The 26,373-nt window shown below is 33.2% G+C and overlaps 1 protein-coding gene across 5 annotated transcripts in view; it reads right to left on the bottom strand.

Annotated features, from left to right (window-relative positions):
- Positions 1–24,036, bottom strand: part of LOC120343481 (electroneutral sodium bicarbonate exchanger 1-like) — a 40,578-nt gene extending 16,542 nt beyond the window's left edge. The window contains exons 1-12 of one of the 5 annotated variants that reach the window (XM_039412683.2): positions 23,850–24,036; positions 22,174–22,242; positions 8,622–8,694; positions 7,437–7,752; positions 6,369–6,529; positions 5,795–5,977; positions 4,648–4,911; positions 1,555–1,676; positions 826–949; positions 557–675; positions 225–374; positions 51–154 (exon numbers count right to left, since the gene is read on the bottom strand). In XM_039412683.2, the coding sequence (XP_039268617.2) occupies positions 51–154; positions 225–374; positions 557–675; positions 826–949; positions 1,555–1,676; positions 4,648–4,911; positions 5,795–5,977; positions 6,369–6,529; positions 7,437–7,752; positions 8,622–8,694; positions 22,174–22,242; positions 23,850–23,999 (1,835 nt within the window). In that variant the 5' untranslated portion in view covers positions 24,000–24,036. Of the gene's footprint in view, positions 1–50; positions 155–224; positions 375–556; positions 676–825; positions 950–1,554; positions 1,677–4,647; positions 4,912–5,794; positions 5,978–6,368; positions 6,530–7,436; positions 7,753–8,621; positions 8,695–11,150; positions 11,258–18,549; positions 18,704–19,397; positions 19,710–22,173; positions 22,243–23,849 lie in introns of those variants that run through there. The other 4 variants (XM_039412675.2, XM_039412694.2, XM_039412702.2 and 1 more) reach the window with 4 other exon arrangements.
- Positions 24,037–26,373: the final 2,337 nt, after the last annotated feature.

The following is a 26,373-nucleotide window of genomic DNA, read 5'->3' as shown; positions in this document are numbered from 1 at the left end:
ACTTTATGAACATCGTGTATAATTTTTTGCACATAAAAACAAAACCCTACCTTCCAGTCCGCTGAAGCTCTGGTCCGACCGCATGAGCCATTTCAACTTTTGCATGCCCATTCTCCATCGTGTTTTCATTTTTCTTTGGTTGTAATCTCGTCATCTGCAAATGAATAGCCATTGTTTTATTATCCAATCAGGTCTTTTTATTTTTATCATGTGACTAAACAAACCTGATTCTTGGGTAAATCTTGAGGAGGTTCAATTCTGATAGTGGAGTCCCATTCACCAGGTGGCAGAACGGTGACTTGATCCAAAAATTCATCAATTCCAGCCAATAGATCTCGCCTTGTTCTAGCTTTATAAGCAACATCATGAAAAACCTTTAAAAAAAATGGAGTTCATTTAACTTTCATTTCCCAACTGATTGCTTAAGTGATTTCAAATGGCCGACCCAACCCACAAATTGTATGTAATTTTTCATGCGTCTGATACTCATCATTATTAAAAATTTATCAAATTTGAAGCGTTGAAAATAAAATTCATTTAGAATCTATTTCCTCACCTCATCGGCCATTAAAGTGGCAATTGATCTTCCAATTTCATGGTACTGTTTACGATTTCCGACAGGACCCAGGAGAATAAACAAAAATCTTGTTGGAATAGGAACTTCCGTAAGACCCTCTGTAAAAATTTCAATATTGTACAATTTTTGGCACGTTCGACACAATCAGAAAGATACTATTTCGAATATCACCAATTTTGATTCTTAGTTCTAGTCAATAAATGAATTTAGTACAGCAGAAAACTGTTTTTCAATGAAAAATATCTCACCTAGCTGCACACTATCCTGTAGTCTCACAAAAGCAATAATCGGACGTTCCAAAAAATCAATTTCTCCCACCAATACATTTGAAGCTTCAGCCCCTGCTGGAATTTTTTTCATGAAATAAGGTACCTGGAAGAAATAAAAAAATTATGTTGTTGATAAAAAGTTGTGATCGATTATAAAATAGGTTTTTTGTTGTGAAAATTTCATAAAAATTTCTAATAAGTTAATGGAGAATAAAATAGAGTCTAATTTTTATATATGCAAGTTTTTATCAAAAATGCACACCAATATTTGGAAATTGGTACCATATTTTTTTTTGCAAAAATATTTGCAAATTATTCTGATAAGATTGAAACTGAAATGATTTTAAATTAACAATATATTGATTATCGAAAAACTGATCTAAATGACAAAAAAGGGATATATTCTATAAAAAAAAAACTGGAAGATAAGCACAAGTCTAATTTATAAACAAAATGGGTTGGCTAAAAAATATGCACACCAAAATTCAAACTAAATTACATGCAGTTTATTTATAGGGTTCTGTAATATTTATAAATATTCTGTTAAAAATTAAGACTGAAAACTAAAAAAAAAATTCAATTGACGAAGGCCTATGATGTAGATAAAAAAATTTCAACCAATTGCAGAGCTAATATAAATAAAAGATTAGATTGGGCATCAAGTGTTCGCAGCATTATGATATTCAACACATTGAGAATTCCCAGTACCTTTTTATCTTTCTTCTCGTTATCGCCTGCTGATGAACCAAAATCAGTTGACAGTGGACCAATACTTGTCACTGTTTGTTTACGATGGAGCAAGTTCGGAGCGGATGTGTTTGAAGGGAAACCTACACAAAAAATATCAAATGTTATGTATTGAATAACAGATACTAAAACAAGTTTATATGCTGACTTTTACTCTGAATAAGGCTCTATACAAGTATCTACCGCTAGGTAAGAGGTTACTATAGTTTGGAAGTTCCTGTTCAGCTATCCAATTTATTACACGCTAGGTGAGGTGAAAAGCGTAAAAAATTTTAATCTGGGATGCCAACACAGTAAAGTCGATGCTATAACTACTATGCCATTATATGCATTGCCCTAGAAAAAAAATTAAAAAAATTTGAGGGATAAAGTTAATGCTTAATTGGCTAATATTTATCCATATGTCAGTCTTATTTCAATAAACTTTGTGACAATATCTGTTATGACCAGATCATGCTTTTTTTGGCAGAATTATATCGATGGAATTGCCTTTTTCAGTCCAATCAAGAGTTATTAAATTTAGCGGTAATAAAGGTAGCAATCATTGAGAACAACTCATTGACTCAATCATTGCAATAATCATGAAAGATTAAGTAATAAGAACTGCACTGTATGTATGAGATATTTTCACAATCCAAGTAGTACAAATACTGTTAAGTACCTTGTAAATTTTTGTTTATAAAATTAATATTTTGTTGTGTATCAAACTAGACTAAATAAGCAAGCAATGAACAATTCTTGAATACTGTTGGACTGAGTATTTATTCCAATTTTATTTTTTATAGTTTTAATTATATAGAAGTAAAAACTCCCAAAAATGAGTCAGGTTGAAGAAATTTGATGATTTCATTTGAATAATTGCTTTAGTCTGTTACATAAATATAGACTTATTGGTAACTTACGTAGGTTAGAATGCCACATACAGCGTCAAAATAAAAATTTTAATTGATTTATTGTTAATATAATATGGTAAAAGATCAGTGGCTAAGTTTTCCTCAAATAATTGTCCCGGAGTTTAAAAAACAAAATAGAAAAAATAAAAAATGAAAGATGAAAACATGGTATGACAACCGACAAGCGTTCACAAATCTCAAATATTGGATTCTAGACCTCTTTGAGTGAGAATAGATGAAAAATGGCTTTAGAATGTTCACTCACAAAATTCAATAGTCTGATAATATGTAACGGAGTGATAAGAGAATTGGACATATACAGGGATCGATTTGTTAAATTATCGTTGTTGTTTAGGTTTATCTTGTTATTGTTGAAAAAAATCTTGGCAAGTAATGGACCGCACAATTTTCAAATTTTCGATACTCGAATAGTTGGACGACTGTTGTGTTGCTTGTACTTTTTATTCCATATTTACTCAGAGTCCTATGGCCCCTGATATTTCACCAAAGTTGTTTTTTTCACTACAAGGGACACTTTTTATCCATATTGCCTGTCCATCTCTTCAGCAAACGCTGTTCTGTCAGGCATTTGTGTGCTACCTTCGTGTCTATATATTTTTTGAGCATTGTTCTATTGTGACTCAATATTTTGTAATGATCTCTTTTTAATTATAGTTGATGCAATATAATTAAAATATTTGGAATGAAAAAAAAAAATTGATATTTCAAAATTTTGTGTCCAGAATACTTTATCCATAATATTAATTAACTATTTCAAATGTATTTCAGAAATTCTGAATCATATTATTTTGACAGAAAATCAAAGATTTGTATCCACCTCCAAACTTCATAATGTAGGAATCATTACTTCAAAAACATAATGGAGCATATATTGAATTGACCATAATATTCCTGATGTCAAAAATTAAAATTTTTTAAAAGTATCTTTATTACACTTGACTAGAGATTGTTTGGAAAGTATCTGGTTGTGTAACGTCTTATTTTGACAAGCGGCAAAAATTGTTTTCTCAATTAGTTTCAGTAAAAAAAATATTACGCAATTCCCAATGTTATGTAACATTTAAATAAGTGAAATAAAAGTGAAAGGCAAATTTATTATCTTTATTTCATAAAAATCCATAAATATTGTCAATAAAAGAGATTAAGGTATAAAAATTTCATTTGATGGACTTGCGATAATTACAATGGAATGCTATATAAACAGATCGTGACGAATTAGCGATAACAGTGTAAAAGAAATATGATTATGATGAATGCACGATAATATTCTAATTTCACTCAAACGCCAGACAAATTTCTTTTTCAAATACTTTGTTCTTATGTCGGAGGTCAAAATGTCATAAAACAATTTAAATTTTTTTTCGTGCAATATCCGAGACTATATCAAATCATAGGAGAAAGTATATTATAATCTTTAAATCTGCAGTTGTACTTCAAAACAAAATTTTGAAATTGTAATAAGACTTTGTGAACGATATAATAAGTGTATTATATTCTCAAAAGCTGTTTTTTAATATTATTTTTTCCATTAACAGATAAGAAATAAAGTATTCATCATTCAAAATTGTGATTATTTGGAAATCGTGAAGAAAAATTTTAGTACAAAGAAGCAGGAACTACCCGTAATTTTAATGAGCATATAATGATATTTATGACAACGACTCTTTCAACTCATGACTGTGTATTCAAAGTTCCGGAATGAAACAAGTACAAAATCTTCAACTTCCAATAACACTGATAGCATGATTCGATAAAAATAAATAAACCTTTAAAGTGTTAGACTTGACTATATTGGCATAACAGGTTAAAATCTTGAATTTAAATCCCAGGCTAGCCAGTAGCCACCTCACTTAGGTGATTATTGGATATTAGGCAATGTGAAGTTGGAGAGATTTTAGTTCTTCCAAACTTGGTTGCTACTAATCTAGCTATGGCTGCTTTGTTCAGAGCTTCACTCAAGAGTAAAATGTTATGGACATGTTGTATAAAAATAAATTCAACCAAAGTTGTTGCAAATTTTTTCAACATATAAATCTTTTTTTGCAAGAAAGGAGAGATGACAGAGCAAATGAGGCTAAAGAGAAGAAAGGCAGAGAAGTGTAAAAAAATTTGAGATGAAAAGGAAAAGAAGAAAACTAACTATCATCAGTTGGAGAACTAGGTCCATCTTGTTTGACTAAACGAGGAGCAGAATCACCAGGAACAGCAAGATGACCATCTTTTTCAAAAACGCCAGAAGACGGCTCGCTTGTTAATTCGGGTGCAACTTCCGAGCAGTGAGATACGTTACTTGTAGAACCATGAGGACTTGCACCCTGTTTACTCGAACGCCTTTGTCTCTTCAATCGTCCTGATAGAATAGGACTGGCAGCCGCTGATCCAGCGTTAGCAATTTGAGGAAGAACTACCAAGAGTGAGTAAGAGTGAGTACTCAGAGAAAAGAGTTACAGTTTTTTGAACAAACAGATAATAAAGATGAAAAGAATGAAAATTCTTATTCACTGCTGACCACATATAAAATTTGGCTAGTTTTAAGATACTTGAAAGTTTTTTTCGAAAAGCCATGTGGGAATTCAGAATTAAAACACACACACAAACAAAATAGTGCAAGACGCTGCTAACTGGCAAATAGACTAAAGATAAAACTTGAATATAAAACTGTGTGCATTTTATACAAGCAACACTAATTTATAAAAAATCAAAAGTACACCAAGAAACAATACCATTCAAGTCAATATATCAATATCTTCCAAAGCAAATATAGGCGTTTCGTAACACACCTCATTGGTGCACCATTGATATCAACATGCCATTGTTATGGAATTAAATAAAACTATAAAGCATAACGAGTTCAGTGTATACATTCAGTTACGCAGTGGTGTTGAAAGGTGTTATATACATATAATAAAAACTATAAAATTTAATTTTTCCCATAAAACATGGGCTCATTTTAAACAAATTTCACTGTCTAAAATCTAACAAAGCTTGATTTTCTTCAAAATGTAGTCCGCAAATATTATCATCAAAGATGGAAATATTTTCAAATAACATACGTTAATTTAAATTTTACTCAATCAGCTTTTTATTAATAACAGCTGCAACTGAAATTGCAATGGAACCGATATGCTAGACAAATTTTCGAACCTTGGAAGCAACTTTAATTGAAAGCTAGGACAGAGCATATTGCCAATATACTGGAATACAGCAAATGTTGAACAGTACAAATGATAAAATAGCCATTGAAGACAACTTTTAGTTACCGGCAATTATTATTAAAAACATCTTACCTGCAAAAGATGACTCTCTACGACTATTAACCATGTCTGCAACAGATTTTATTGGATTTAGACGACCATTCTTTTTCTCTGTTTGATGCTCATGTCCGCTAAGTAACGCATCTCGTACTCGTTCCCTCAATTCATCATCGTGTGGTAATTGTCCTTGAGACACCATGACATCCAAAACTATATCTGTGTATAAATGCAAAAAGATTCAGTCATTCAAGGTCTCAGTTGCCAAGCAACAAACAAAATTATCATTGAGATCTTATGACATGAAAAGATTAAGTTGCAATGATGAATGTTTTTATCAAGAATGTTTAAAACTATTCATCATCTTTTCCATCATATAAAAATAATTATGGCATCACTATGCATGAATTTGGCATGGCAGGGTGGTGCAACCGAATCATGCATGCAAGGTGGGAAATCAGTTTGGGCCCCGCTGTATACAATCAGAGGCCCTGTTTGGGGTAAAAGCGTTGATAATAAGCGTTACAGATGCTTTTACAAACATTGAAATTTTCATATTCTAATTATTAATTATAAACACTTCCTAATAATTAATTAATTAAGATCTAACCTGCAATTTGATCAATGCATTGTGCAACCATATCTAATTGAACAACTCCGTTCATAATACATGAGCGAAGTTCGAATAAGCTGTGTAAACTAAGAGTCGCAACGTGAGGTTTACTCCATCTATCTCCCCCAGGTTCAACGCATTCTTCAAATTTAATCCATCTAAAATTCAACGAAGGTGGTTTTATAATCTTAAAATAGCACGCAAAGCTAATTTAGAAAAATTTACTGCTTATATGCAAATTTTAGAAACTTAATTAAAGTAATGCACTAGATGGGAAGATTAGTGAGTTCAGAAAAGCAAATGGAAGGATTGAAAAAAGGTTATTTTAACTCTTCAGATTTATGCAGATTGTTTATCGGTACCATTAAAGTGAAACCTGAGAGCACGAAATTTGCTTAAGATATTGCTCACAAGATTGAATAAGGCGGTTAAGCATAATGGAATGAGAAGACTTCACTTTTAATTAAAATCATACAAAAAATTTTGGGTGAAATATTGTGTCCCATAGGAAATTCATTGATTTGATTAAAATAAAGCAAAAGGCTTTTAGTAAGTCTTACAGAAAATGTAAAACAAATTGGTCAATCAGTTTCGAAAAAAACTTTTTTTACACAACAACATGAATTTAGTGAACCAATCCACTTCATGTTTAATTAATAAAGAACATGCACAAGAATAGATTTTTAATTTCATCTCGATTAGGAAATAAATAACAGCCATATGTAACAAATAGTCCAAATGGGAATTGGGAATATTTAGTACATTTAAATCAAATAAAGTTTGCAAAAAGCAGAAAAAAGCATCGTCGATTTTACATTTTTGTTAAAATTTAACTTTTTTGGCAACGTCACTCACAGAGAAAATTTTTATGTTTTCTTTGCTTGCTAATTAAATGATTTTAATGTCATGCTGACATTGCAGTAGCAAAAGCCGCAGCCACATATTTTAAGAGGTAGTGAAGTGCCAGTAACAGGTACTTGAAATAAGCAAACAAAACTAATGTAAAATGTGTTTTGAGCAAACAGAGTACTGTGTAATCGATAGAAAAACTAATATTTAATCGACCTTGCAGTTTCCTTCCAAATAGTGTCACCGTCATCATCTTGGTATAATTCTTCCATTTCTGTGAAAAGCCGAGGCATACTGCCGTTAGGAGTTTTCCAGCAATTTTCAGTATCTCCGCCATCTTCTTGCGTTTCCGAGCCAAGTAAAAATTGAACTTGTTGGTGCGGAGGAAGCACTTCTTCTTCTATTTCTTTCGGTTTTGGTGTCTTACTAGATTTGTGATGCCTCTTGTGATGTTTGCTACGTTTGCTGGGTAATTTGTCCTTGTTATACCACGTAGGTAAGTGCATTCCAACATAAACATTTTGATGTTGAGCTATTCAAACAAAGAATCATTGATGGTACCAATCTTTAGCCTTGTGTTTTTATAACATTCTTATAACGCTTCAATCTACTTAGTACTATTACTTGGAATAATAAATATTAAAACTTTAAAACTTAGAATCCACAATTAGTAGTCTATTTTAATGGATCCGATTTGTTAGCTCAATTCCATAAGTAGAGTAGGTATATCCCTATCCTATTAATCAGGTATTCTAAAATTGCTTCTGATTCAGAAATTTAGATTTCAGCAAAATCATTTTATATAGTTGCCAAATTTCAATTTTCAAATCATAACTTTACAGCAAAAATGGCAAATTTACAAAACATTTTTTTACAAATTTTCAAAATTTTACCTCTTAAATCAACTCCCAGTTCTATTTTTTCTAAACACTTATTCAAATTTTTTTGATGATAGATTAAAACAACATTCTAGAAAATTCTTTTAATATGGCATGACATTAATATTTCTAGGAGATTGAATTTGAAAAATTAAATAAGATAAAATCCATTGTTTTGCATGGTTTTCTATTTATATCAAGGAATGAGTGAAACCATGTATCTAGCGGCGCGTCTGTCTGATCCTAATTCCCTTGCAAAATGATGAATTTTTGATGAAAAACATTCATGAAATCAAGAATATAATTCATGAATTTAATAATTTACTATCCTAAAATATATACATGGGTAATCTAAATTTAGTAAAGAACACCGCATAATTTCAATATAATACACATGGAATATTACATAATATTCCTGTTTTTTTGTATAAAACGAATTTTTTTAATAAACAGTATTCAATTGCAATATTATGAACGTAAATTTTAAAATTGAGAAAAATGGCTGTAAATATCAGTGACTCACATGCTGCTACATCAAGATAGGCTTGTGATGATTTTCTTTGATCTAGGATTGGCTGAGTTTCTTGGTCAATTCTCTGCAACAATAATAAATTAATGATTAGGAAGCATTGAAAAAGATTTGGAAAGTACATAGAATGAATCATAATGAAATGGATAAGCTGCATTGAAATTGTGAAAGAAGACTCAAGCAAATAGCATTGTGGCAAATGCACTTAGTCCCATATGTTGACCTTAATGGGAGCTATCGTAAGTATTTAATCAGTGCATCAAACATGTTCAGTTGTCATACAGAGATCCATGCTTAGCAAAATATTATGCAATGTACATTGTGGTGAATTATCTTTCATCAGAAAAGTATAAGGAAGGAAAACATGTCTATTCCCCTTGAGAATGTGTCAAAAATAGATGGAATATGAAAGTAATCCATCTAAGGTTATGGTAATTAATGATAAGGAAAATTCCCTGTTGCTTCACTTTTGTACCCTCAAGTCAATACCATAATAGTTCATACAAAATTTGAAATATATCTCAGATTCTAAGTTTGATCATAAATAAGAAGTAGGCTATTAAATTCCAAATTCAATACATAATATTTCCACATATCTTGTATTTCGACTGATTTTGCAATACCAGGCTAATAATTCACGTGCTGCATTCAAAATGATATAAAATCTTATGATATTAAAAGCTGATATATATTTGGATGAAAGCATCAGTAAATCAAAAATACCCAACATGACAGAAATTTAAAATGTGTTTTCAGAACTGGTCACAGACTTAAAATGTCAACACAACAGTATCATTGTTTTGTCATTATATTTACCTACCTCAGTAAAACAAACCAGAGCATGACAGACAATATGTATTGGTCAAAATGGACACACTTTCCACAAAGAAGCATATAACATGATCGGTTCAACAAATAAAATGAACTCAGAGTTGTCATGTGAACTGAGTTGTAATAAAGCATGACTACAGATGATCAAAACAGTTTATTTACTTATATGGTAAAAACAATTTTTGGTGAAAATGCAAGGTAATGAGAAAAGCAATTTTTTTGAAATTCTACACTTTTGAAAGTTCTGCAGGCTGTCTATTACATGATTTCAGCTGACAAAGAAAAAAGAAAATGCAAATATATTTAAATTATAGTGCTAAAAAAATTTATATTTTTCACAACATGAAATAATTTTACTAAATGGTTCAAGGAATCAAGGTATCTTCATTTTTATCATACAGGTAATAAAAAATGAGTTGAAATTTGCATATAAATAAAACAATTTGTTTTTTTACTCTTGTTGGTAATGAAACCTGATTAATTTCAACTTAAGTTCCCATCTAATTCAACTTTAAATTAAAGTTACTTTTTTTACACCCAACAAATCAAAGAAGTTGAGCAATGTGGTGATCTCGCATTATTTTTTCACCGTTTTAAAAATACACTTTGCATGAACAGAATATAGATAATATCATATTAATGGTATTTCAGAGCAGAGGGAGGCGCGATAACGTGTTGAACGGTTTATCGTTGAATTTTGATATGAAGATGTGTGAAACTGTGAATTGATACCCACACTATATGGAAGTTTCCAAGAATGCATGAAGAAATATAATCCCTCAGGCCAAAATAAAACAACAATGAAATGAAATGATTTGCAAGTAAGTTTACAATATAATGAACTCAGGCAAGGCAACTTAAGCGCCGTAAAGATGATAAAATCAGAGTTTGGGCATCAGGAGAAGTATCTATCAAGTGCATCAAACTAGGATGGCAACCAATCGAATTGCCGGTATACCAATTTTATGCTATTGTTCGGATAGCAACATACTGAATGATATCTCGTTATATAATGACTTAGAATGAGAAATTTCACATTTATTAACTAAGTATATTAAAATTCTGCACATTTGAAACAAATATTCTAAATCACCACTTTTTCTAATGAAATAAAACTGATATTATTCGTGTAATTTGACAAAAATATAGGTTTTAGATCATAAACATGAGTCATGTGGTTTCCAAAAATTTGTAGTTTCAAGAAATTTAATTTTTCATTTCAGGACAATTCGGAAGATGAATTGTCCTCTTTCTAATGGAACAATTTTACTAAAAATTAAACTTTTTTTTCATTTATAATGATTTTCTGTACTTCCATAAAGAAATAATTCGAGTTTTACAAAAATACATATTTTTATTGAAAACATTCATATTTATGATTCATGCATTGGTATTGAGGAGGAACTCTGAAGATGAATTTTCCACTTTTTAATGGATGGGAAAATCTCACTGAAGTTTAATAATATTTTTTTTCTCTTTTTACTATGATTTCCTATGTCAGTTTGTTTCCATACAGAAAGAACTGAGCATTACAAAAATAAATTTTTCATGAAAGCATTTATATGACACACACACACTTCTAATGCCTGGAGTGGGAACTATGCATTAATCTACGCTAGCCAATAATGCATTTTGAATAGACACGATAAATCATAATGATGTATATTTAGCATGATACAGCAGTTTTACTACCTTCAAAAAAGATTCATGCTCTGCATCAATATCCTCTGAATCCATTTTTTCACTCATAATGAGAAACAGAACCTTATCTATAAGAACACTTTGAGATAAGGTTTATGCTGAAATTTTTAAATTAAGATAAAAAACCTGAGTATCAGTGTAAAATCTTCCAACACAAAAACAATCCATTGTTCATTTGGCAAGTCAACTTCCACCAAAATGAAATACAAGAAAAATTGATTCTTCCATCAGGAAACTACACTAAAATAGGAACATACCGGTATGGTACAAATGGTTGGTGTATTTTTTTACTCAAAAAAAGGTCAAGTGTATTCATTCCAAATGCTAGAGACTGGTCTATGATATAAGTTAATTAATATCATTTTAACCTATTTTTTCTACAAGCAAATATGAGTCGACTTAAATGTCGGCGACTTCAAATCCTACATCTTCATCGGTCCCATATTAATCAGCTGTTGCGGCGATAAATCAGTATTTGATTTTATCACGATAGCCAGATGAACCATTTATTAAAAATTGTTATGCTTGCCTTGTGGTAGCGCGATATATCCGAAATTTTCCATCGGAAATTGTGAAAATGGGACATCAGATTAGGGTATGACATTCCAATTTCGTTATTAGAAATGATATTTTATATCCAAAAGCGCCTTTGACACTAAAAACAAAAAGGCAATACCGTATTGAGAGGTATTTTACTGTATCGGTAGCCATTTTTAATTTAAAATGACATTATAATTCGGATAGATCTGTGACGCCATGCACGGAAGTTGTCAATCCGGTTTGGGTTTCGCAATTTCATGTTTATGCTGTCATTTAGTCTTTCTGGTGTTATTTCGTACGAAACTTAGTCAGCGTATTATCTCGACAACTTGGAATATTGCTTGAAAATAGTTATCGTTACGCAAGGTAGAGGGATAACTTTGCCACGGTCATGATACATGGATGTACAACACAATTATTGAGCAAAAAAGTTTCATTATATGAGTGTAGTAAACGTGTACCTGACTTTGGCCTTGATTCAAGAAGTACACGGGAACAATTTTGCGTGCGTCACGCATCGGACGTAACGTGACTAAATTTAACCATGCGCGATTAAAAGTCTAAGGTTCGAGTTTCAAAGCACGTCACAATATTCTAAATTTGGAAGAACACGCCGGAAAATGCAAATAATATTAGGTGTTTTCGAGAACTTTATGGACACTAGATAGAAAGTAGTCAAAGGACCGAGGTAACAGAACTCCTTTCACTAATAGCTTTTCGAATTTAAAATGCCTGGGTTTTACTTTCAATCGACAACGAGATAATAATGTTATTATAGTAACATGGTATTAAAGACCAATAAAGTACCGAAATATATTCCTATATTTATTTTGCAATTAAGAAAATTACATACACAACCTCCGTAAAAACATGATGCTGGGGAAATCCATAAATATTTTTAGTGTTCAATAAATATAATTTGATGAAAGTTTTTCAAGTATCGTCTACTGTGGAGCTCGCTGCCAATCGATAACCCACGATTACATCGGGGGTCGGTATTTAACAAAAATGTATGCATAATTGAATATCTATTAAATGGCCAGTAGCGAAATGAAAGCTATATTTATAATTACATTTTCAGCAAACGATACATTACATTTGGATTCGTGAGTGAACTGAGTTACGTATAAGTTATAACACGGCATTATGAATTTCACGGAAAATGGATACGACGTCACAATATATTTTTGCGCGTGAAATACAAAACATGACAACACGTTATGTCGTTTTAACAAAGTTACCCCACGATATCTTACATCCTCGTACGCCGCCGTCTTTGCACATTACACATATATGTTGAACACAACAAAAATATTTTGAAGTTATTTATACCCTCAATGTGAGCTTCCATAGTTCTATAACGCTGATAATAAAGAAGCAGTTATTCTCGTCCAATTTCCCTGCTAATTTGAATAAAATGTTTCGATAGAAATAAGTGAGTTCCGTTTACGTCCTGTTTCTTATACCTTCGCGACAATAAGTCAGTAAGTTACTAGAAATGAACAAAATGTCGACGATCTGATCGACTATTCGTGGGATAAATCCAATAACGAACAATCCTTGACCTGCTATACAATAACGGCATTTACATGCTACTTTCTGTACGATGACAGATCGTCGATACAAATTGCTTCATTCGTAAGCCAGGACTAACCGTACCAATGTCAGCGAGATACTCGAAAGCGCGAATAGCTAGAGTTGAGATAAGTGATAGACAATGTCAGCACTTGACGTCAATCCTGCAAAAACTCGCCCCCTTCACCATTGAAATCCACTTCAACGGGAGCAAATGCGGAATAAAAACGGTAAAATGTTGACCAGCGAGGTTAAAGTTCAATTGGCTAACTGATGTCAGATGTGTACGTATTTTCATTTAACTCTTGAATCTCAATCTTCGAGAAACTACAGAAAATGTAGAACAGGGGTCGGCAACTACGGCCCGCGAAACAATATAATCCGGCCCGCGACGCTTCACTGAATTATAATTAACAAAACAACTGTATTGACGATTATATTCTTTACGTACAGAATTTATTTTGAGACACTAAATTATATTATAATCTAACAAGTATATAATTCACAATCACTCGTTTAATGAGCCTATAAATTGATTATAATTAGACAAATGGCAACAGAACGAAAAAAAGTTGATGCTGGGTGCAAATGGTTTAATGAAGCAGAGAATATTCAAATGATCAGTCTTCGCGCGCTGCTTGAAATTTAACTGAAATCGGTGTGAAAAAATGTGATTCATTGGCCATTCCCTCGGTTTTTAACATTTTAAAAATATGTGCGGGTGCCAATGACTTGCAACCTTTAATTTTGGCCCGCGAACGACAAAAGTTTGCCTATCCCTGATGTGGAAGAAGAAATGACCTGCGATCCTCAAATCGACATATGTTCCATTCCTCTGATGTATAAAATAGCTTTTCTCGTTTGTCGAACCTGGCGGTAAAAAATTAGACTGACATTTACTCGCTACTGTCAACAGTAAGTACCATATTTAGCACCGGATAATTCCCAAGTGCATCCAGTGCAACTCATGATGCAAAAGACCACAAAGCAGCAGACGGCACAAAGAAACACAAATTTTACAAACATTCTTCCGGCGTTTGGAGTCTTGTAAGCACGAAATTAAAAAATCGAGGCCAAGTGGCGAAAATGGGTTGAGAATGAGATGATGCGGATTATACAAACTTGACGTCCAACGTTATTTCTTATGGAACATGTTAGAACGACCACAAATACTGTATATCCGATAGAAATCGAAAACATGCATATCCTTGGGCTGAGAAGTCATTGACAGATGATTACTTTTTGGCTTTGATGTATCGTAGCCATATTTGGGCCGTTGCTGTTTAAATTTAAAACGGTGGCATTCCTATTATGTCGCGAAAGAGCAGGCTCCCAAAATAAAACCCTTTTCAAGACAGACATTGGTATGCCAACGAAGCATGAATTGTCATTTGTTTAGATTAATTTTGAATTATTTTTCAAAATTCTATTTCCTGCAAAATACGGATCAAGACGATAATTAAGCTTCGTGAATTGGTAATTTAGATATCCTGCTTCCGACGTCATTTATCATTTTAGAAATTCACGTTGATTTATGTTCACACGCACACATACTTTTGACAACAATCACAAATATAGTCTGCTATTTTGAGATATACTGACGGATCGCCAAACTCGTTTTAAGTTTTGACCTCGGATACAGTTTGAGGGCACGCTGTGATACAAGTGGGTTATTTCCGTATCGAAATAACAACTTTTCTCTACTTATCGTATTACCTATTCTCATTATAGTACTTAACTACTCATTGAAAAGTTGGCGAAATACAATGAGCAACGACTCGTAAGTTTGTGCAAGCGAGGAAAACGATAATGAATTTAACCAGTCTTCATAACCAAACCATTTCACTAAAAATCATTTATAATATTGAATGAATTACCTAAAACTACAAATTAATATTATGTTTCAAACAATATGTTGTCACGCGAAAATCAATTTGATTGTATTTAAGTTTGTCATGATACTTAACTGGAAGTTGGTGGACTTAAGTTTATTATTCAAATATATGTTTAAGGTGACAAAACCGCACAAGAGTTAATAAAAGGCAATCGGCGGACGGAGACTACGCAAACGCTTTTCATAATAAGTGTACATATATAGTGTACAACTCCAATATAGTAGTGATCGTCCCATATTGATGACCGTTTAGGAGAGGTATATGGTTGAAACTTAAAATGGTGGATAGAAGTGATCGGTGATAAAACCATATTCGATACAAGTAATGGAAATATGACATATAAAAAAAATGCGCAGCGCAACAAGAAAAAAAAATAACCCAATAACATTAATCCCTCGTGGACATCGCTAATGCTGATTACATCCCGCCTTACCCCATGAATGCGTGAAGATATATTTTATGAAAAATATACATTTGGAAGGTTGTTTTCAAAATGGAGTAAAAATGCGCAACTAGCTCTGTTGATCAATTCTACGCGAACGTAAATAACTAATATGATAACAATCAAACAAGTGTACAGACAAAAACAGTTGACATTCCGCCCTTTGTTTGTTAGAAAAAGTTATGCCCCTCAATGTTTCAAATATAGAGGACAAACAAGCGAATAAATACTAGATGCCAGATTCAATTAGATAGATAGGCAGTCGTCAACAAGTGAAAATTTTAAAATTGCAGAAAAGCGCGGGTGCTCATGCGTCATAATGACAATGCATATACCACGGTACGTGGGCATGTGTAATAAATGTTATTAAAAAGCCGCACGAACCATGACGAACTGTTTAAAAAAAGCTATGTTACGAATGTTGGTATGCCTCAAGCACACAGCTGGTAATTTTCGCAACGCATGGTTTGGCGTCATACTTTCCCCAAGCATCGATATCGTGACTAGGGTAGGCATATAAACCCGACCATGCAACCGGGTTGGAAATTACACTTTTACAAATGAAAGCGTCCTAAACATAGTTTTTTTAAAAGCCAGTATCGTGTGATTTGTGAACTTGGGTATCCTGAACAGACGCGTGACTCGACCTTTACCTCTCAAATCAATTTCTCGCATGAACACTCACCCGGACATATTTATGTAAAAATAAGTGCCGTTTTCGATTTTCTGCCAAAATTTCATGTCTTAAACGACGTTCGGTAAAATCTTTAACTTGGTTGATGGCGGGGTCTTATCGATTCGTTGGTCAAACACTTATCTGGTAAATACCGTAATGGAAATATCAGAGCGCCCGGGGAGAACCATAATTACATGTGATCCATTTTATCTATAATCAAAAATAATACGTGAGTATTTGCATCTGAAACTATTAAACCACAGACTGTGGGTGACATACGTGCGATGTAGCATGGTCGCTGATGTTATGGAAATTTCCAGCGATATGAACAATAACATTTTTATTTATCTTGCATGAATTTCCACATGTAACATATAAACAACTGAAAACGCCTAATTTGAAGTCAACAATCAGTACCGATATGGTATAAAGATACAAGGGTCCGTATATTAAATAGATAAATTTCCCATAAAAATAATTACTTTGCTTATGGCCACATCACTTAGTATCTGTTCCAAAACAACAATTAATGACAGGAACAGGAAGTATCTTTTCATTAATATGATTTCTAAATAGGTGCACTCTTTTTTTGTAGAGACATCCATCAATTAAGAATTCAACATTTCTGACTTTTTTTTTTACCAAAGAAATTTATTTCCAGTATATTAAAAATACAAGGTAACATAAAAAGTTTTAACATGGTCTTGAGTTGATCTCTACCATCCCACTCAAGATTTACGCCCAATACCCTCTTATGTGAAATTCTGTTTCGTGTAAGCAACATGTGCTGCAGGTCTGCAGTATGTATGTTTTGCATATAATAATAATTTTTAATGAGTATGCTGATAACATATTTTAATATATTCATTGTAAAAATTACTCTATGCATAATTAAAATTTTGTATATTCTATTGCGTAAACAGTATTTCTCTAAATTTTAAAATATCATGTGAGGGATAGACTTATTCAAATAATATATAACTTAATTTCCTAATTTTTGAGACAAATTCCAATATTTCAAAATTATGTTCTGAATTTTGCATTTCTTAGTTTTCTATTGAATTTAGTAAAAAACAAATCGAGGGCGGGCACCCAGCATATATTTGGATCAAAAGACTCAACGGAAATAGGAAATTTGACACCAGTCCAAATCAATACATGTACACTCAGACCATTCAGCACAAAAGCTCTTTAAAAATCATATTATGATATAACAATTGGACGTGAACAAAGAGCAATTTAGTCATGCAGTATTCAATCACCCTTATCAATACTGAACACAAGCCAGAAGAAACTAGGCTTTTACATAAGTATTTTATTAGAGAAGGACATAGGTGAACAAAAACTATTATTTTTAGTGCGTTATCCATTGACTTGAGCTCCATTTCCAAACACTTTTGTTACAACAACAGTTTCTAATCACCAGTTGCATGACATTTTCATTGTTTTATGTGCAAATCAACTTTGAATTGTGCTTTTGAAAAGACAAATGGAAGGACTCATTCAACACCAAGATAGATCAATCTTAAATGAAAATGAGTGTCTATTGTAACAACTCATATGAATTGACTTCCCAAACATGTAGTATATATTACTGTGAAAGGTATTCCATTCCTTCAACAGACATATATTGAAATAAAACTTGAAAAGTATCTATCTATACACATGGATTATAACGTTTCATACAGGGATTTATATGCAAATAATAAACTAAACTGTATTAGGAAAATAGTAATCAAACAATAAACAGCTAAAAACAATATTTGTTGCAATTTTATGACGAATAGGTAAAACTTTCATGTTTAATCATTGACCATTGTTGGTCTAACGAGCAATTTGAATATACAAGTTATCAGTTAGTCATTCAGTGATATACTACTGCATTCAGCAGCATTTTAATTTCTTAATAGCCTGCATATAAAATGTATTAGATTGTGAGAACTTGGTGTATAGTGCAGTCAAATTGATCTTGGTGCTGCTTTATCTTGCTATTTTGTTTATTGGGTCAGGTTGAAGCCCCGCTAGGTCTTTATAGCTATTCACACGGTTAACCATGACGACTTGCCCATTTAACAGTCAATGATATAAGTATCCTGTTCAACATTCTAAAAACTTATAGAAATTATAATTGCATCAGATATATTATAATACGTACAAGAAAAATAACCCTGGTGGGTTAGTCACACAAAGGAGTATATTATAACAGATTCTTTTAAATTTTATTTTATAGAAAATGCATAAAGTGATAAATATTTACTTTACCGAAGTAATTCCATAAATTGATGACAGCAAGTGATCGGAACAATTATTTTCATGAGGCTCCATCTTTTTTAATAATATAACTTAAATTTAACAGAAGTAAATAGATAAAATAGTTTAATAGAAATATTTACAGATTTACTCAACCCAACATTTGGTTTATTTCAGTATTTAAACAATCTGTCCCCTGACACTGTTTGCTGGTTTGATTCAACATTTTATTAAGTCAACTCAATTCACACCCTTCCTATTGACTTGGAGAAAGTTAGAAAACATTACAATATTGTTCTACATATATCTTCAACGTATTAAATAAGACGAAACCTCAAACCCTATCCTAACCACATTAAATGTACCGTACTGGAACAAAGTACCGGTACCGAAGTTGCATTGCCTGAGCGCCAGACAATTTAGCACAAGAAACGCTATTGTATCGCAATACCAATATTGTGCTAATTTGTTAAGGTTCTGATATTCACGCTTCCAAGTGCGAACGCCTTTACACTAACCTTCTTATCATGTAGGGGCGCCAACTAACCAAGGCGAGCAAAAACCAACGAGATTGTATTATTCTGTCAAAGGGACCCGCGCGACACATCGAAATGTAAATAGAAGTGAATTCAGGGCGCCACGCGTGGTTAGCGAGTCTGATATGATCGATTTGGGTGCAAATTATGACTCTTCGCGTCCGCTTGTGGGGGTTGTCGAGCGTATCGTCGAAATTGACTCATTGTGATAAGCAAAACATAACTATTGCCAACATATTATCAAAGTCAAATTTGCTTGCAAATACTAACATTCTTCAACAGAAAACAGTATTCGATATTATTATTCCCACCATATGCACTTACCTGAAACGAGTTTCGTCTTTTCCATGGCGGATCCAGAATATGCAGGTTTTGCTCTTGCTTTGATCTTCTTTTAGGAAGAAGTGCTGCTAGTTCTTCGTTATCCGACCCTGATTCGAAACTTACTTGTTTTTTATAAGTATCAGAGTTTCGTTTTTTACAGTCTTTCTTTCCGTCTTCCAGATCAAAGTTTAACAATTGTATATACGCTGAATCTTTAACCAACTCGTCAGAATTTCGCGAAACTTTGTCACCATGCATTATATTATTGTTCATTCGTAGCTAATTCTTAAAATTTACCAGTAAGAAGTTGCTAATATATAAATCAAAGACATTTTATGACACTGCATAATTACGTATTTAGTATGTGAATATATCTATCAACTTACTATTTCATACGTGCTATTGTTTACATCCATTTAGTTAAGCTCATTCAAGTTCTTATCTATATATTCCGGTATTGAATATTCTCTAACCTCAGTGTAGACCACCTACCTGAATAATACTACAACTATTCTTAAGGGCGTTTATAAGCCGCTAGCAACGAATTGAAAAATATATATCCTCGATAGTCCTTGTAATTAATTGGCTGAAATATCCAGATAATCGGACCACTTTTCAAGGTCATTAGCAAAAAAATGAGACTTATTTTGCTCAAATCGTTTACGAAAGTAAAAACAAACGTCAGGTAAAATGTTTTGCAAGTCTCGACAATTTTTTAATCCTTCCCTGTGGTTTTTTTACCAGTGATGACGCACATATTTAAACTCACGTCCCACTCATTAATTTCGCGATTAAAACTTATTACTACCTAAATAATATTATGCACAACAAACCTGGTAAACAGAAAATATGAAAAAAGTACAGCCAAATAATTACGAAATAGTAATAAATTTTTCCGATTTGTTAAATAACCAAATATTGATAAAGCACAAAGTCTTTTCTGTTATACAATTTATTGAGATAGTTTTAACCAGTACAGCGTTACCGTGATCTCGTCAGATTGAACTTCACTCTCGGCTATACGATACTTATGAATGAGATCTACTTCGCTCTCAATAAAACTAATAAATCATGAGCGAAAACACCTTAACCCGCAGCAAGTTATAGCTGTTTATTTAAACTGTTCCTGACTTTCTCGTTTGCGGATTATTATCTTATTATCCTAATAGACATGAAATTATCGTGTTTATATCTCGTGGTGGCCTAAAACGCGGTGACAAGATGCCAAAAACCTTTAAAAATTTCAGACCATCCGTTTGACGGAATGTCATGAACTGGATATAAAATAGCTTAGCTTTAAATAGAATAAAACGACATATGTAAAAAGAAAATGTTTTTAGAATATGTGTTATAAATTTGCATGTGGGTATCACCTGCATCAAAGACGTTAAGCATATTGAACTAATTGAGCGCAATCAGTCACGAGTATCGAGATATCGCCTTTTTCCCGGGAAGAAGAATCGTGTAGTTTTCAAAGCAGAAATCGTATTAGAGGTACATAGAAAGTTACAGAAATAGTGTTTAACATCTAAACTATATAATATAGAACGCAAACCGACTCATCAACGTGTATTAAAAAATCGGAATCTATGCCATCTTGCCCTAACGTATCACTGCAACTCAGTTACTACTGTACCGAAACAGTCCTATGTCTAGAATTGTTAACATTTACTGCGTCGTTCAAGTGATCATTCATCTCTGGCAAATTAACCCTGGAGCAACTAGCCTTCTATGAGGTCATCAATCATTTAACATTTCCTTGTTAATTACCCCTACCTCCAAACATACGTAACATCCTATTAGCAGTCCGTATACTACGAGGCCCCGGAGGCCCATGTAATATTAACCATTACAAATAAATTTGCTTGTCGCGAGGACCAGGTCATTTTTCTAATCTCTAGATTAGCATTGAACTGCATATGTCTAATTTGTACTGCTACTAAACCAACTAAATAATTCGATTAGAATTTTTCCGAGGCTATTTGACAAGCACAATTTTGCCATATTTCACACGAGGTCAAAAATGAGGAAGCATCGACAATTTATCCGTTGATGAAATTGACTCAGGAAGCAACTAAATATCCCTTAGGCTTTTAACCAAAATGAATTTCATCAGATCAATGAGCATTATTTCTGCAGGCATAGCTATAAATCATCGGGGTTAAGCATATAAAGCAGGACAATTACTAGTGTATTATAATAAGTTAATAACCCCCAAATGAGATACAATAATTTAAATGAAGAAGCAAAGCTTCCAACGCAATAAACTTGCTCATTACACTCTCGCAAATATGTTTTCAAGAAAATGCTAATGGTTGTTATACCATTATCAAAAAGGAGACTGTTGCCAAAATGCTGCAAAGGCATATATGTACAAGAACAAACAAACGGATAACCATGATAGAAATAAACCAATGGAATTACCTCAAAATTCTTACACATGTCGTAAATGAGTAGACTAGAATAGATACTTCATTTAAATAACCAACGGAATTAACGAAAATAATCTCTCAAGTTTTATAGCAATGTAGATTTCAATGCGTGATATTATGATAAAAGAACCGTTGTTACTTCCGACTTTCATCAAATATACTATTTTCCTGTTTATTCTGGCTCATGTCTGTCTGTACTAATAGAGCAATTTTCATTCATGATTTAATAAATATAAAACAAATATTAATTGTATCGTAACAATTATTCTAAATAAGTCACTCCCATTTGTTAATATTTAAGAAAGGATTGATGCCGCAGACTATAGCAAAAGTTTTTTACTCACCCAGGGCGTTTGAGCATATTCACCGTCCACCAATGTGTGCACTGGGTGCGAAAGATCGTTTCCAAAAATCTGAAATATGATTATTGACATACAATAATTGTTGTAGTAATGCGATAAAATAATGTTCTATTTTGACAGTAGTTCAACATTTCCATCTGATGACGCATAAAAACATAAAACGTTTGGCAAACGGCAGCTATTTGCCCTTAGCTCACATTGGCATGACTAATTACATGGAGCGTTCATTTAAGACGCAAACAGCGTGCCAAAACAGCTTATTTATTACTAAAATATTTTCAAAATAATTGGAAAGAAAAATATGGCCGCAATCACGCAGTTCCTATCTTTACCAAATTAAGTGATTGTGTGTAAATAAAAATTTTCAGTCACCGTTGGCAATCAGATAACATTTTCAGGTTAGAATTCTACAGCGACGCTACGCCACCTCGCGACCAGTACTATATATACGCACGGGTGACCGTGCATTTGAACCCATGTGTATATCCGCGGGTTCAATCTATATGCGGGTGTTAAAACCCATAGGTTAGGGTTACTATGGGTTAAAATATCTGTAAAACAATTCCCATAGGTGCAATGGTATGCAGGTGCAATTGTCGTGGGTTCAAATGCACGTGGGTTCAAATGTAATGGAACCATACGCACACGGTATACACGGCAAAAGCATGCCGGCGGGATCGCAGCCTAAACTACCCAACGCAAGGCATCAACAGTTCAGGTTCGTAATACAATAGCCCAAACATCATAACATAATGACACAAAGGGAAGTAACGTTATGATGACAAAAAAGGGGTTTGCAAGAAAAGCTGCCATTTTCTGTTGCAGTAACCCAAACTCGAGAGTCTGTATAACAGATAAAGAATACATTAACTGTAAACACACTAGTGCATAAATCAATCTCGCTTTCAAGCAAGCTTATGTGATCGGCACATTGTACTACTATAAAGTAGATATTGCCGGGTTTTATTGAATGTCTAATACTGTATTGTAACTTTTGATTTGAACAAAACATATCCTAATCCTGCACGCATTGCTAGCAAAATAAAAACTCCATTGAATTTGCTATGAGTATTGTGTCATCGTCGTAGAAATGCACTAAATAACAACGGTATTTAATAGCGACGCGAATTTCAGGAAAAAACTTTACCCGTTAACTGGGTAAAATTAACAGACAAGAGGTATGCAGCGTGCTTCGGACATGGAAGTATTTCAGTAAAGCCCGATTCCGTTGTTAAATGTTATTCGTGTGACTAATTTTCAATGTTTGATATGCAAACTCTACCTCGAGATATCATAAAGAAAAACAGCATCAACTACGCATTTGTTGAATGACATTGAATAGACGCTCGTGCAATAATATCGTGAAGACGTGAACATATTATTTTGAGTGAGAACTGATTCTGAATTCAGCATTGTCAAATTTTCGTAATCTGCAATATTGGGACCTCAATCATTTTTCACATTTATTGAGTCCTTACCAATACAGTTAGTGATATTCGTTAGAATCAAACGTCAAAGGAGATAAATTTGCGATGAACTAATGATATTCGATTTAATTGTACATTATAAAGATGAGATGTCAGTTAACGGTGAAAATAAATCGTAACCGTTAACCATCTAGCATTCCCAGCCCTAGTATCAGTATAAACAGCATTTACCTCTATGACAGCATCGCTATCACGAATGTAACCTCCATTTTCCCAGCCATGCATAGTCGAAGACTCTTTGCGTCTTGTTTTTGACGCCCGATGTCGAACAGGGCTATCAAAGTGTTTTGAAGGAGATCTTTTTGGTACCCCAAGAGGCATTGCTTTCTTTGTTGTCAATTATTCAACAAAACGTATGCTGTTAAAATAATGATTTAATATATAAACAACAAATATTAATATTGAAATTCAAAAACACACAGTAAGATGGCTAGGTGTTCACTATATGCCTACCGATCAAAAAGAATAACACATAATCATTGTCAAAAATAGGATATTGGCCACTTGGCTCACAAACGCATAGGCTAACTTGGCTGTATTTATCTAATTAGAGAATAAAACTGGCATCTGTTGATGACCCGCTTTATATATTTGTCCTTTCCTGCAATACATGCTTTCTATTTTTACTCGCATTCCACCGTAATGTCAATAAATCCATATGTTTTCAAAAAAAATTAATTTAATAGTATTTATAGAAAACTACATAATGTGGAGATTTATCTTGTGTATTAAACAAGCTGAAATAGAAACAGTGCCTAAAGCTGAAAATTATCCCAGTTAATTTATTTTATGCAAATATTTTTCGACATCGTTGCATTCTACCTGAACCAGTTTAAACTAAACTGCGTCTTGAATAATACTTACAATATGATTGCAATTTATTCGATTGAATAAATCTGTCTCGAGCTAATTAATTTAACGGCAATTAACATGTCATTACTACAGGCGCTATTTTTTACTTCGGTTTTTCGACTTCCATTCAAGACAATAGCATGTAAATAACCGCCTTTGAATGAATTGTTGCAACTTGCAATCATTGTATGAAAATGATTCGGGCATTCTTCATCCGCGTTCGATACCAAATTTCCCGAGTTTGGTGTTTGTGGTACCATTCCACTACCAGGACTTACTGACATAAGAGTACGGAATTCTAATTTTAGTACGGATTAACCTTAAGTTCTCTATTTCCCCGGGTTATGATGTGGCTAATTCATACTAAATCTAGCTATAAAAGAATATACTCATAAATGCTATTTGGATTACGGGCAATGACATCGGCAAGGTGTTAGAGAAAATCGCTGAATCAGCAGTCCTACTCGATATTATTGAGTTACTCTACTTGCTGACAATAGCATAAAATGTGATTGCTTCGAAAATAAATGAGCCCCTTTGAACTAAACGGAAGTTTATCAAAAATTAATTACGCACCGCCCAAATCCGTCTGAACATTTTTTATCCGGATATAAATATCCGATCGACGTAGCACAATGGCATTCCGCGACTACGGTTTTTAATTGTAATATAAATCTTACCTTGCGCGAACCCGTGTGACGTCCTGAATCCCACGGTTGAGAATAGGTAATCTGCACTCACAACAGCAATACACGTCGGACTCAATACCTAACTCAACAGACTGAGACAACATATATTTATATGTAGCGCCCAGTACCTAGCCATGTCCATAAGTAAAGTCGACTTCTCTGACAAATATCAAGTCTTTTTATGTGACAATACCTTTTGAGCTGGGAATGAACACGTGTAGCCAGATTTGAACAGCATTTTATTCGAGAGCAACAATTGAGTTCAAATAAATGCGCAACCCGAAAATCAAATATTTAAATAAAAGAATTTATCAATTAAATATGCATTGTGAAGTAATGCACAAAAGAACACTAGAAACGTCTTTACGGAGAATGGTTTTCAGTCTCATATACGCAGATAGTACTACGTATTTGCGTTTGTTCAAAGAAAAATAATCTTCACTCCGCAAAAAGAAAGAAATATATGAATAATGATGGCAGAGGTTTTACACTGAGTGATGCAGCGTTTGGGTGTCTGAGATATTTGATACCTAATTAACGCATTAAAACCTCCGGCATTCCCACGAAATGTTTAATGGTTTTCTTCACCCTGCATTAATTGGTTGGACATTACAATTATATAAATAGACCAATATTGCATTTAGCGTATTCGAATCAGATGACACTATATCTTGTGGTGTAGTGAAAAATGTTTCCACATCACGGGGTACCATGGGGTTGCATTTTGAGAGCCTATTTTAGCAATATACAATTCTACTCGAACACAACGCAATTGCCAAACGAAACGCGGAACGAAATTGCGTTTCTCACCGCGGCGTAGACGATACGGTCGAGTGGTTACTCACGCTCCGCCTCTACGAGTGATGACAAAAACACCGATCAAACATTAACGGCGCTTTGGCGAATGAGTAAAGTCTGTTACCTTTTCTGTAGATCTGGTCACATAGGTTCTCAGTTGTAAAATCTTGTGTAATTAGGCAGGGATACCAATGTGTTTTAGACAGAGTGTTATCTCTTATGCTTATCTCTCCAATAAACCAGGTTTGAGTAAAATGCCTCAACACGATCGTAGTTAAAATGTGTGCGTGTGTGTATGCGCGTATACCGTTGACCGTGGAAGATATGTCAGTCGAAGAAGTGTTTTGATAGAAATT

Source organism: Styela clava, chromosome 1, assembly GCF_964204865.1.
Source record: "Styela clava chromosome 1, kaStyClav1.hap1.2, whole genome shotgun sequence".
NCBI classification, from domain to species: domain Eukaryota; kingdom Metazoa; phylum Chordata; class Ascidiacea; order Stolidobranchia; family Styelidae; genus Styela; species Styela clava.
The sequence above is the reverse complement of the archived record's forward strand: the minus strand, read 5'-3'. Positions and strand labels throughout refer to the sequence as shown.